General features: G+C 45.4%; 4 protein-coding genes across 4 annotated transcripts; 1 reads left to right on the top strand and 3 right to left on the bottom strand.

The window, feature by feature from the left end:
* Positions 1 to 333: 333 nt before the first annotated feature.
* Positions 334 to 2,784, bottom strand: C922_03356 (phosphatidylinositol glycan, class A; the record flags this gene model as incomplete). Its single annotated transcript, XM_008818948.1, has 7 exons — positions 334 to 385; positions 635 to 704; positions 837 to 948; positions 1,101 to 1,142; positions 1,276 to 2,025; positions 2,204 to 2,400; positions 2,613 to 2,784. The coding sequence occupies 7 exons, from the start codon at positions 2,782 to 2,784 to the stop codon at positions 334 to 336; spliced, it is 1,395 nt and encodes a 464-aa protein (XP_008817170.1).
* A 1,597-nt stretch (positions 2,785 to 4,381) lies between these two features.
* On the bottom strand, positions 4,382 to 5,675 carry C922_03355 (hypothetical protein; the record flags this gene model as incomplete). Its single annotated transcript, XM_008818947.1, has 3 exons — positions 4,382 to 4,584; positions 4,804 to 5,031; positions 5,318 to 5,675. The coding sequence occupies 3 exons, from the start codon at positions 5,673 to 5,675 to the stop codon at positions 4,382 to 4,384; spliced, it is 789 nt and encodes a 262-aa protein (XP_008817169.1).
* Positions 5,676 to 7,552: 1,877 nt separating this feature from the next.
* C922_03354 (hypothetical protein) lies at positions 7,553 to 8,587 on the top strand (the record flags this gene model as incomplete). The annotated part of the gene is made up of 1 exon (XM_008818946.1): positions 7,553 to 8,587. The coding sequence occupies one exon, from the start codon at positions 7,553 to 7,555 to the stop codon at positions 8,585 to 8,587; it is 1,035 nt and encodes a 344-aa protein (XP_008817168.1).
* Positions 8,588 to 8,988: 401 nt separating this feature from the next.
* Positions 8,989 to 10,821, bottom strand: C922_03353 (hypothetical protein; the record flags this gene model as incomplete). Its single annotated transcript, XM_008818945.1, has 1 exon — positions 8,989 to 10,821. One exon carries the CDS (start codon positions 10,819 to 10,821, stop codon positions 8,989 to 8,991), a length of 1,833 nt encoding a protein of 610 aa, XP_008817167.1.
* Positions 10,822 to 12,209: the final 1,388 nt, after the last annotated feature.

The raw sequence follows: 12,209 nt of genomic DNA, 5'->3' as shown, positions 1-12,209 counted from the left end.
CGGGAAAGGGGGCATCATCATCTGAGGGTGAGCATTTTGTTGGACCCACTCTCTCCCCGTGTTGTAGCACAGTGCCTCATTTTTTTTGTTTCATTCGGAGGCATACTGTTCTACCACGCGGGCACAGACGGGGGAGGGGGAAAGTTGTGGATGAGAGGACTGGGCAGTTGTGTACTTAATGCTCGCCAGGTCATCACTTTGGTCCTTTGCCTCTTTGTCGCTTTGCCGCTTTCCCTTTTTACCGCTTTGTCGCTTTCCCTCGTTGCCGCTTTGTCGCTTTCCCTGGTTGCCGCTTTGTAGCTTTCCCTCCTTGTCGCTTCGCAACCATTGCGGCTAATCCTCTTCAATGAAATGGGGAAAGCTGATGGCCTCCTCGATGTCATCACTGATAGGAAATGCGAAAGGCGGAGAGGAATTTGGCAGAGGATAGGCAATTTGGTACAAAGACCAAGTTGGCAACAAGGCCAGCACTCCTGTGCGAAGCGCATTGAGTGCTCTAGCACAGGGGAGCCACGTAACAGCATATCTATGTGCATATGTGGGGGGGTGTATCCATATGAACACTTCTGCATGCTTATCCTTGTATACCCTTGGTGCACACCCTGGACGGGGGCACCCCAACTGGGCGTCTTACCTCGGCTTCAGCCACTCCAGCAATCGGCAGCTTATGTAGCTCAACATTATTATGAAGATGTACACCTTACCTGTAAAGAAGTGAAGACGAATGAAGCATTGCGGGGGGCTGCTAGACGGGGGAGATCACCTCAGGCAAATCATTGCAATTGGGGGGGTTACTTAGAGGAGGCATGTCCTCTCCGCCCGCGATACCCCCTCACCGCTCTTCCCCCTCAGGTGCTTACTAAAAACCGTGTTTATGTCGTATATCTTCTTGATCCTACTCAGAATGGTCGGGTTCGCGTAGGAAAGGACGTCCATGTAGACCTTCTCCTGCGATGGAGGGAGCATGCAGGCATCATGGATGGGTCAGTGAAATTTCTCTTTGCGGAATATGTTGAGCGTACTTTACTGCAAGAGGGGGGACATGCACAAATGTGGTGGTTTCCGTCCACATCATCCCACACATACACATGCATTTGTACCGTCTTCTCGGCGACCTTTTCCCACGAGTACATTTTGGTTAGCTGCAAAGGGGGGAGTTGTTGTGTTGGGGGGGGGGAATTTTTTTTTTTTTTAAAGCATATGGATATGTCTGAGTTTGTGTTGTCCCCTGCGTTGGGACATTATTGCACACATGGGGTGCCGCAAGTGGAGTACCCGTTCATGGAAAAATTGTGAGTCGACGTCTTTTAGCCTTTCCAGGGCAGTGTCAACCGCTGCGCACAAGTCGATATGATTGGGCTTGGCTAAAATCATCATGTCGTGAGGTAACACCTCGGAAATACCTCCGACGTCAGTCGAAATGACCAGAAGTCCACAGCTAGCCGCTTCGATAATGGCTATACAAAAGGCTTCTGTTAGAGAAGCATTTAAAAATATATGTCCCGTTTGCAAAACATTTTTTACATTTTCTTGTTTCACTTTTCCTAAGAGAACGACTGAATTGTGCAGGTGATTTCTTTCCCTCATTTCCTCAAGGAGAATTCTCTTGGGTCCATCTCCACCGATTATAAAATTGATAAAAGGGTACTTCTGGCACACGAGAGGAATCACCTTGGCAATCAGATCAACTCCCTTTCTGTACGTCAGTCGGCTAATCACGATTATATTTATTCTTGGCGACTTGGGTCGTTTGCTTATGCAAGGAACAAATTTTGTCGTGTCCAATGCATTACCTATGACGGATGTTTTGTACGGATTGATTTCGGTCCTTAGGACGAGATTTTCACGATTCGTATGAGAGACACATATGGAATGGTCGACGTCATTTATGCAATATTTGAGGAGCTTGTTGACGTGGATGCATCCCTTGTCTGAAAAGCTGTACAGCGAGTGGTCCGTGTAAATGGTTTTTAGTCCAAGGGATTTTGCGTGCAGGATGAACTGGTGCGCCAGGGCGGACGTCGCCTGGGGGGATGAAAGCATACACGCGTGAATGTTTGTAGGTATGCACGGATATATGGATTCCCCCATGCATGTGCACGTGAGAGGGGGACCAAGGAGGCGTCTGCACATATGTTGGGGGGGCCCCCGCAGAGATACGCCTATCACTGCCGCGATTACGCCAACGTGGCAGGTGACGAACCTGGTGGCCGTGAACTATGTCGACCTTCTCCCTGTACAAAATATTCCTGCACAAGGGAAGCGTCCCCACGATATTAGGGAAGGTCACCACGTCCATGTATGTTTCGAAGGGCAGGTAGTAAACCTTAATGCCGTTTCCCATCCACCTCACTCCGTGTCGGTTGTTGTAGCAGTGGGTCACTACGATTACTTTGAAGCCTGCCAAGAGGGGGGAAGGTGGGAGCATACCATTAACTCTCTGTGTGTACTGGCTGTGTGTAGTAGCTGTATATGTTCGCTGTATATACTCGCTGTCTGTACTGGTGTCTGTAATTGCCACCCCTCAGGAAGGAGCACCCCCCTGTGTCATCCCTAGTGCTGTGACGCATGTGGCGTGGGGGGCTGTCCAAAACTCCTCATAAAGCGTTTACCTTTCTTTATTAACTGCTTGGACAATTCAAAGATGTGCGTTTCTATTCCTCCCAAGTTTGGGTAGAAAAAATCGCTAACCATGCAGATGCAGCATTTTCTCTGCTTCCGGTAGGCGAGGCTTCTTATCCTTTCCGCGTTTCCCTTCAGTGGGTCGGTCTTTAGTGGCCCCATCATTCATGCGTGTAACCTCTGATGGCTCGCAATCACTGGGAAGGGTAATCGGGGGGGCCGCTGACAATGCTCGCGGTGAAGACGGTGAAGGCGGCCCAATTTTTCGTATTCTCCACCGCACCAGGGAGACACTGTCGTGGGGGAGATACACATACATATGCCGTAGCAACACCTAGTGTACTAAACCTGGACAGAAACACTCTTGTGTAAATCTCGCCCACATTTCCTTTCGTCCCGGTCCCCTGCAGTTGCCGCTTAAGGGGTGGGGGTCCCGCTAACAAGTGACGGACATACTACGAAGCGAGCTCCCCATGCGCAGCAAAGATCAGCACTGTCGTGCATGCAACCGAACATGTGATTCGCCTCTTAGGAAGGATTTCAACAGACCCTTTTATGTTTACCCTTTGCTTCTTCTATGTAGGCAAATCTCTAAATGGTATTCGCTAATGAGGTTAAATTGAGAGGGGTCACCAATCTATTCCAATGGAGTCCGTGTAGGGAAAAAAAAAGGCCATCTTTTTATTCCCCAGAAATTTAAACACTTAAAATGGATTCCCCAGAATGGGCTCCTCAAAATAGCTTGGTTAAAGGGGTCACCTTAGAAGGGTATAAAACGATCCATAGGGGTCGTCATACGCACCGCGCAAAGATTGAAGTTAAAGATTTCCTCAACGGGGGAGTTTCCCCAAAAAAAAAGGAATGGTCAATTTTTCTCTCATTTGTGTAAAACCGAACGATGTGTAGAAGATTGGTTTCTTCTTTGCTTATATCATCTGAGATGAAAGAAAGAAAAAAATCCTCACGAAATGTGCAACACTGGGCGCGTAGATGCCTCTCCACGTCTTTCAAAGCTGCACAATTCTTCACCGACCGCCGGGGTTAACCAAAACGCATCTCATTTTAGCAAATGGGATTGAAAAAAAATATGTGCAGATAAATTCATCCTTTTTGAAAATTACGTTAAACAAATGGCTTAAAAAAAAAAGTAGCAAAGTGGTATGCAGCAAAATAGCAGTTATGGTGCAATAACCTTGGGCTATAAATTTGCAGAGAATGGAAAGAAAAAAAAAAAAAAAGACGTATGGAGTGTAATACTTTGATAGAAGCACAACATAGGGGTGATAGGGGCAGTATTAAGAAGGCTACTAGCGCGAGGACACCGGGAGAGGCGCACATGTGATACAACTGTAATTGGCACACATAAATACAACGTAAAACACGAGGGCGCCTGTAGGCTAAAAAAAAAATTATCAGCACGAAAATCAGAATTAGGTTAATGAGCAGATTGCACAAAATGTAGTGGTCATTTTAAATTACACAGAAAACAATGTTAAAAGGGAGAAAAAAAAAAATATGTACACATATATGTACTATTTCTGGCCTGTACGAGTTGTCATCCCTGTAAGCATACCCCCACCCACGCGTAACGGTATGTTTCACTCCAGATTTTTTACTTCCCCGGGAAGTAAGCTAATTAGGGGGAGAGCACATACACCAGGGTGAACCCCCTCCCCATAGACACAGGGAAAAGAATGCGCACAAGACACTATCCAACTATCCCTGCGAGACAGTTCCAAGATATATGAATACACCAACGTCAATTGTCACCTAGTCTGACTCCCCGACCAATGAAGACTCTCCTTGTGGGCTCGGCAGTGTTGGGGGTCCTGGAGTCACTCACACTTCTGTATCCGTACCTCGAGAAGTTTCCCCTTATTCCCTGATTTAGGCGGAACTCCCTCAGCTTCATCATGATTTTATCGAAAATCTTGGGCGTCTTTTCGAGCAAATTTGGTCCTCCTGCGAAGTTGGGGGGGGAAGGAACGGGAAACACGGTTATATGGCAACAAAGCCGTCGACGCTTCGTGAAAGAGCTGAATCAACGTGCCGAGAAAATCGCGACCGCTTCACAAAATGACGACTATTTGCCTGAAAAGGTCATAAAAAAGCGCTCCCCGGGAGGAACTCTCCCCGCAGAGCATCTGCATGCACTTTTACGCGTAAACACACGTGGCGTACCTTCCCTTGGGAGAAGGTCTCTGAAAAAGTAGTAGAAATGTCCGGACATGAGACCCATAATGTCCACCCAGAGGGACTGTCCCATGATAAGGTGCAGGAAGATAAGTGCGAAGGGCAACTGGTAGCCCTTCACTGTGAAGAAGTAAATAGACACTTGGCTCCAGGCCTCCCTCCTGGACCAGTAGTAAATGATGGCGAACAAAAGGGAGTTTCCCAAGAAGGGATAGCCTGCGGGGTGGGGAAAGAGAAACGCGAGACGGAGCAAAATGAGCAAAATGAGCAAAATGAACAAAATGAAGAAAATGAAGAAAATGATCAAAATGACCAAAAGAAGCAAAGTAAGCAAAACAAACAGCTGCACACATTTAACTTCGTCCTCGTTGCAGCAGGGCACGGGGGTAAAAATGCCTCAACGGGGAGACACAACAGGAAGGTATACAGCGCGGAACGGGTTAAAGCTGCACACGTGTTTCTTCCCTGTTGCCGCTTCGCACTCTGCATGGCGATGCCTTACCTCTGGGCCAATAAAACAGAATGCTTATCAGCGATAAGAAGGTGCACTGAATTGTGATGAAGTACAAATATGATCCTGGGCTGGAAAATACTGCATTCTTCTCGAGGGAGGAAGAAAACTGGGACAATAAAGACATAAAAAAAACCCAAGAAAGAGAAAACTTTCCCACGTACATAAAGTTAAGAAATATCCTCCATAGTTGGTAATTATTATATATCAAATTCCAGTCCAGCAAAAGGTACACAACATTTAGCAAGTTGCATGTTATGAGAAGGGTCACTAAAAAAATTAGGGTTATTAAATATTTCGTTACATTTGGTAAGTTTCCATACCAAACATCCGGCCCGGATATATCCATTTTATTCTGTACGACTCATGTAATGTGGCGGTAGGTGGCGGTGGCCATGGAGGTGGGCGTCGTCGCGCACGTTGATATGTCGCACACCTTGATATGCCGCGCACCTCTACTTTCGCGGTGTCGCCTTGGGATTCTCCACTAGTGAGTGGCCAAGCGCATAGTACTAACTACACCCTTAAGAACGTGTAACAGGCTCTGCCTGACGAGCAGTAATGAACTGAAAACGAAAGGGAGCAGCGACTCAGCACTGGTATATCTCACATGTTATGTGTGTACACACATGTAGGCCTTCGAAAAAAATGGGGAGGCGTGAATTCGACTACAAGGGAAACTGTTAGCTGTGTGGGAGAGAGAAAAGAAAAACGCTCCATTAGTCAAACGAACGGGTTCAAAAGGTACATATGGCACGTATAAGAATGTACCTGTATATATATGTATATGCCCTTTCATGTATATACACGCGGTGCCTCTCTGCTCTTACCTTTTAATGTTCCAAGTAGGTCACATGACGTACACGAAAAATGCATTCTTTCATTTGTTCATTTTTCACTTTTCATTTTTTCATTTTTCCTATTCAGATGAGATACAGTTCTGCTTATTCTCACGAATTGCGGCAATATTTATTCCCCAAATGAGGAAAAAAAAAAAAAAAAGAAACATTAAAAAGTATGCCTTATGTTCCATCGCATCATATTGATGCAAAAGTGAAATGACTCTGGTGTTGATTTGGGCCTTGGTCATTATGTATACATAATATTGTGCATTTGTGCCTCCTCTTCATGATAATTGCATTTTTCGCCTTTCTCGTTGGAGTCCTCTCCACTGGGTTTTTTTTTTTTTTTATTTTTACGTCACAATTCGCAGTGCTGCGCTTTTCTGCTGTGTTTTTTTTTGCTGCGTTAAATGGCCGCCGCTCTTCGCCTGCACCTTCCCGCTGGGTTATTTTTCACTCGATCGGCCTTCATTTGGACCCTTTTTTAAACCACCGTCAACTTGGTTTTTTTTTTTTTTTTTTTTTGTGAGCTACCTTTGTGTACCTTCACCCATTATTTTGCAGAACGTATGGGATTGCGCGGTTCTGCTGTTTTGGTCCTTATGCGCAACTTTGCATGTTCACCACGGTTGGGGGAAAAAAAAAAAATACACATAATGTATGAAACATAACACATGATACATTGGGACAGGTGTAGCACTACTTGTGTCCGCACCGCCGCTGTACGTAACTATTTTCAGATTTGCCTTTCTGGGCAGATTCCCCAGCTGGCGCGTACTATATATAGGCAAGTAGGGCCGAACATGTCAACAAAGGGGGGGGGAGGGTGCGACTGCTCTACTTCGGCCATGGTCAAAGTAGAACACTTTGCATTGGAGATTCCCAAAATAGCGGGTGTAAATGTAAAGTTTGGGGAGCCAACCGTTTTTTCTGTTCTTTCAACTCCGAATGGACAAAAAGAGACATGCGCGCAAAGAGGCAAAGAAGCAAAGAGGAGGGAGACTGAAGCTGTGAAGCGGCGGAACTTGGTGCAAAAAAGAAAAATGCCATCCGAGGGGAGTGACCCACATTGATGGGGTGTAACATTTCGAGGGAACCCCCGTACAGTACTTTGGACACGATAAGGTGCTGACAGTTGGAAAGAGAGGGGGGGGCAAGGGATAGACTTTATTACCTCTTGTTACGTCGTTTTACCTCTTGCTACATCTTCTTACCGCTTTTTACCCTTTTTTTTACCATTTTTTAACTACTAAATCGAGAGGATAATACTGGTCAATTTCGCGGAGGGACTTTTCACCGCGTGTAATTTTTCCCTGTGTGTGTAGGAGGTGGGATATTCCTGCACCGCCACTGTTGCAGTTGCGTATTTTCTTCCGCCTCCACCATGTTTATCGGCAGGAGTGTGCACACGCTGCAGTGGGGGAGAGGCCACCTCAAGCGCACGTGCATGTGGAGGCAACTCATGTGCAACTATTCCAGTAAAGAAAAGGTGAGTAGCAAAATATACACGCAGAAGAAGATCACGAAAAGGGAGAGGCTCCTAGGCACAGTCAAGCCGTTCGTAGACGAAAGTTGCGACAGAGCAGAGCCGTATGTAATAGCGTACTATTTAAACAACCCAATCAATTTGTCAGCCCTGAAAAGCGCATACGAAAAAGTGGGGTCGCAAGTGTTGTACAAAGAGCCCTATTTGTACGTGGAAAGTTGTGCATATTTTAACCAACAAGATAGTTCAGCAGTATTCTTTAAAAATGGGTGCATGGTCATATGGAGCATGAATAAGCAAAACAGAAATAAATTCTTTCACTTCTGCAGACCATTTCTAAACCTAACAGGAAGTAACATTGAGAATTATGACTTTGAAGAGTTGCAAGTAGAAAATATAAGTAACAAAAGTTACGTGAATAACTCGGTGATTTATTTGACTTCAAATAATTACAGGACGACGGATAAGATAGCCATTTCTTTTGGGCTTCTAAGTGCCGTCCGATTAAATAATTTAGAAAAGAAAATTGAGAAAAAATTATTTTACGAAAATGATCATATCGAAAATTTAAAAAAGAAAATCAAGTCAAGTAACTTAGACTTTTTATCAAAGCAATTATTTACCTCCAAAGTTACTCTGCACAATTTGCGATATGAATTGAATATTGACCAGGACATTCTGGACGTCCCAGAAGCGCTGTGGGAACTGGAGTATCAGAAAAAGCTGTTCTTAAACATCCTACACATTTTTGATATAAAGCAGAGGGTTGATTTACTCAATCATAGACTGAGTTGGACTTTGGATTATTTGAATTCCTTCTTGGACTACGTAAATCAGAAGCACTCCTCCCGTTTGGAGCGCATCATCATCGTCATAATTGGCCTCGAGCTTGTGCTCGGCATTATGCAGATGGTTAACACGATTCGGTTGTAGGGATTATGCGTGTCTGTCTGTCTGTGTGCGGGTTGCTCTACTCTTCCCGCGTGATCACCTTCGGGGGATTACCATTCCCTTAGGTAGAAGTGAAACCGTGGTGGGGGGAGGCACGGGGTACAAAAAAAAAAAAAAAAAAGAGGGGATGCAAAAATGTGGAAAGAAAGGGATATGTTATACTACCCATATGGAGAAAAAAATGAGAGTGCTTCCCATAAAGTAGCTCCACTGTGGACGTTCCGACTGTAAGGCTTCCTTTTGCCACCACGAGGAAGTCACAAATGGACGATTAACTCGATAACCCCTCCCCGTTTTGTCACATAATGTTTGTCACGCTGTGTAAATTGCCACAGCTCCGTTTTGCCCTCTTCCCCCTAATCCAAATGCACAAAAAAAAAAACTCATTGGTAATTTTCCCCTTTGGAGGAATTAAAATTATACTTTATGTCCCACGCAGGGAGGATGGTATTAATGGAGCAGTCATCTGGCAGGTAGGGGGGGAATCCAGTTGGGTATCTTATCTTCCTGTCTACTATGCCCGCCGAGTTACTTTCCTTCTGTTGAGTTGCCAATTCGTCGTACAGGAAATCTACGTTTTTCTTTTTATAAATGTACTTTAGGACGTACTCCTTTATGGCTAGGTTGATGCTTTCTTCGTCTATAACAAGCACTTCTTCCTGTTCGGTGGTGGTGTTGGTGGGTTGGTTCTTTGGTTGCTCTGCCTGGTCTTTTGCACCATCATTTTCACCACCATTTTGTGGTTCCTCCGTGGGGGCCTTTTCTTCCGACACGCCCATCCCAACTTGGTTGCTTGGCTTCTCTGCCGATAGGTCGCCCCCAACTTGGCTGCTCACCTTTCCTCCTTCCTCCATTTGGTCCCTATTAGGGGCCATTCCTACATCATCCCCTGCATCCCAAATTTGACCACTGCTACTCATCCCATGGGGCACCTTCCTTCCTTTGGTGGTGTCATCCGTCTCCTCCTTCACATTGTTCTTTTCATCATTCAGAAAATGGCTTCCAGTATCTACTGGGTCATCACTAGGATTTACATTATTTTGAATTTCGTTCGGAGGGCTGTTCACCTCGGGGTGTACTTGTTCTGTGCCTTCGCCAACCGCTTTATCCTCTGAGCTGTTTAATTTGGGTGCGCCTTCGATTGCGTCTCTATTTTTACTTTCATCGTTACCCGATTTGTCTGGCGCGTTCGTTTCTTCTTTGCTCAAAGGCGCTTCTCCTTCCTCCTCATTTGGTTTAACTTTTTTGGAAAAGTAGTTCGAAAAGGTTCTGAAGATGGTGAAGTCTTCGGCGGTTTGGCCGGTCTGGTCGATTTGCTCGGTTTGCCCGGTTTGGCGTGTTCCCCCTGTTTGCCCTGTTTGGCCCATTTGTTCAGTTTGCCCCATCTGGACGGTGTCAGCTTCCACCTTTTGCTGACCCTCTTCAACATCCACCTGTTTCTTCTGCTCTCCATTTTCAAAATTAGCTTGGATTTGTTCTTTATCCCCCCCTGCGGCTTCCTCTTTCGTGCCGTCTTCTACCCCACATCGCAATTCAGCAAGGCGATCCTTGTCCTGACTCTGCTCCTCCGTTTGGGTCACCGGATCGTCTGCGCTGTGTTGGGTACCAATGCCTAAATGGATCCCTGCGCTGTCTCCCTCTTGGATGTCATTTCTCGGATTGTGTTTATCCACCTCTCCGTCACGCTCATTCGCCGGGGTGGCTGCCATTGCAGGTGACACTGCCTGTGCTGTCCTATCGTCAATCACTCCACCTTTAGAATCAGCCCCGCATGCATCCTTTGGGATGTCTGTAGTTTCTTTACTTTGGTCCGTTCTTTGATGACCTTCAGTCATTCCTTTACTTGCGTCATCCTTCTTTGTGCCATCGCCATCATTGAAGCTTCTCACCAAATCGGGACTGATATGATCCTCCTTCTTATCCTCCCTCCTTGTTGGGTCAGCCTTAATCAAAAGTCTCCTATCGATGCCATTCTTTTTTATATTTTTGGCATGCCTCAGAATTTTTATCGTTTCATTTTGTATTATGTCGATCAGAAGGTGAGTAATTTTATAGTCGTACTTACTGACGTGGAAACTTTGAAGTAACTTCTCTATCTGTAGTTCGAGGCCCGGAATTGCCCTGTAGTATTCGTCGAGGAGTCTCCTATCATGGTCCTCGTCGTTATCTGTTTGGGGGTACCTTTTGCAAAGAGGACTTCTCTTCCTGACCTTCATCCTGCGCACAGATAGCCACTTCGTTGGAAGTTACGCAACAAAATTGGCTACGCGTTTTGGAGGTGTATCTCCGGATGTGCTGATTGGGAATCGAATTCTACTCTACGCATCGTTCTCTGGATGCACGTATACTTCCGAAGTGACGGCTTCATTTATCAGTCCATTTTAACTTCTCATGGGTGTGGGGCCTTGTCAGCGCAACACTTTTGGTGAAGGGGGAAAAATGCAAAAAAGCGAGTTTTTCACTGTCGATATTTTCTGGCCAATCCCGTGCAGGAGGCGAATTTCAATTCGTCAATTCGGGGAGAGAGCACTCTCTCTTTTCCTTGTGAATGTTAACGTACGGGAATGGGGTGGGAATAGGCTAATTTTAATTATGACCATCTGCTCTGGGGCAACGCGCATATCGGTATATATATAAAAATGGAACGCTCACGTTTTTCTTCTTCGCACTGGGCAATTACGTTAACTTTTGGGTGGTGGGAACGCATTTTTTTTATCATTGCAACAGGTTTTTTTTTTTTCTTTTTTTCAACCTTTTGGCCATTTGCAGCATTGTAGAGGGGGGAATTATGACACTTTAATAAATTTCGAAAAAAAAAAAAAAAAAAAAAAGCAATATGGAATATGTAGTATGCAATATGCAGATTGTCGAAACGAGAGAACAAACGTACAGAACGATTTGACTTTGAAAAGGGAAATGGAAAGTGGAAAATGGTTTATGTGGCGCACAGATATGGCGAGCAAAAGGGGGGCATTATTTATAAGGTACGACGAAAAAGGGCGTTTTCTTTTTCTGTCTTGGCTCAGATGTTCGCTTTCGCGTTCGTCTTCTGTACTTTATGGTTTTCTCTATTCGGTCATTTTCTTTACTTTGTCCTTTTCTTTACTTTGTCAGTTTCTCTTTTTATTGACCTCCGCTACCCCTTCACCTTTTCTGTACTTCCTCCTTTCTGGATTGCTTCCATCCGAGGGGGGTCCCCCCGCAGGAGTGTACATATGTGTAGGCTTATATATACATGCAAAGGTGCGCCTCGCGCAGGGGGCAAAACAAAATATGACTTCGAAGAAAGGGAACGAAAAAATGTGTTTGTCAAACTGATCCATTCTACGCAGAGCGGTTAAGAGGTTAAGCGGCTACGCAGTTATGCGGTTCAGCCGCTAACGGGATGAAAAAAATCCTGCACTGTGGCCATATCTGCACTCAAGAGACGCGATTCCCTCGTTGGGAAAAAGGGGGGGGCACTAAACACTTATGCCGCAGCCTGAAAATATGCTAAGCGTCATTACAGGGCGGGCCCCTACCGGCAAATCGGTTGAACTTAAATTCTGTACAAAACAAAGGAAGCGGGTTATACGTAACACGCTTTGTGAACTTCCCCCCCCCC

The sequence above is a fragment of the Plasmodium inui genome, assembly GCF_000524495.1.
Source record: "Plasmodium inui San Antonio 1 unplaced genomic scaffold supercont1.14, whole genome shotgun sequence".
In the NCBI taxonomy this organism is placed as follows: Eukaryota; Apicomplexa; class Aconoidasida; order Haemosporida; family Plasmodiidae; genus Plasmodium; species Plasmodium inui.
The sequence above is the reverse complement of the archived record's forward strand: the minus strand, read 5'-3'. Positions and strand labels throughout refer to the sequence as shown.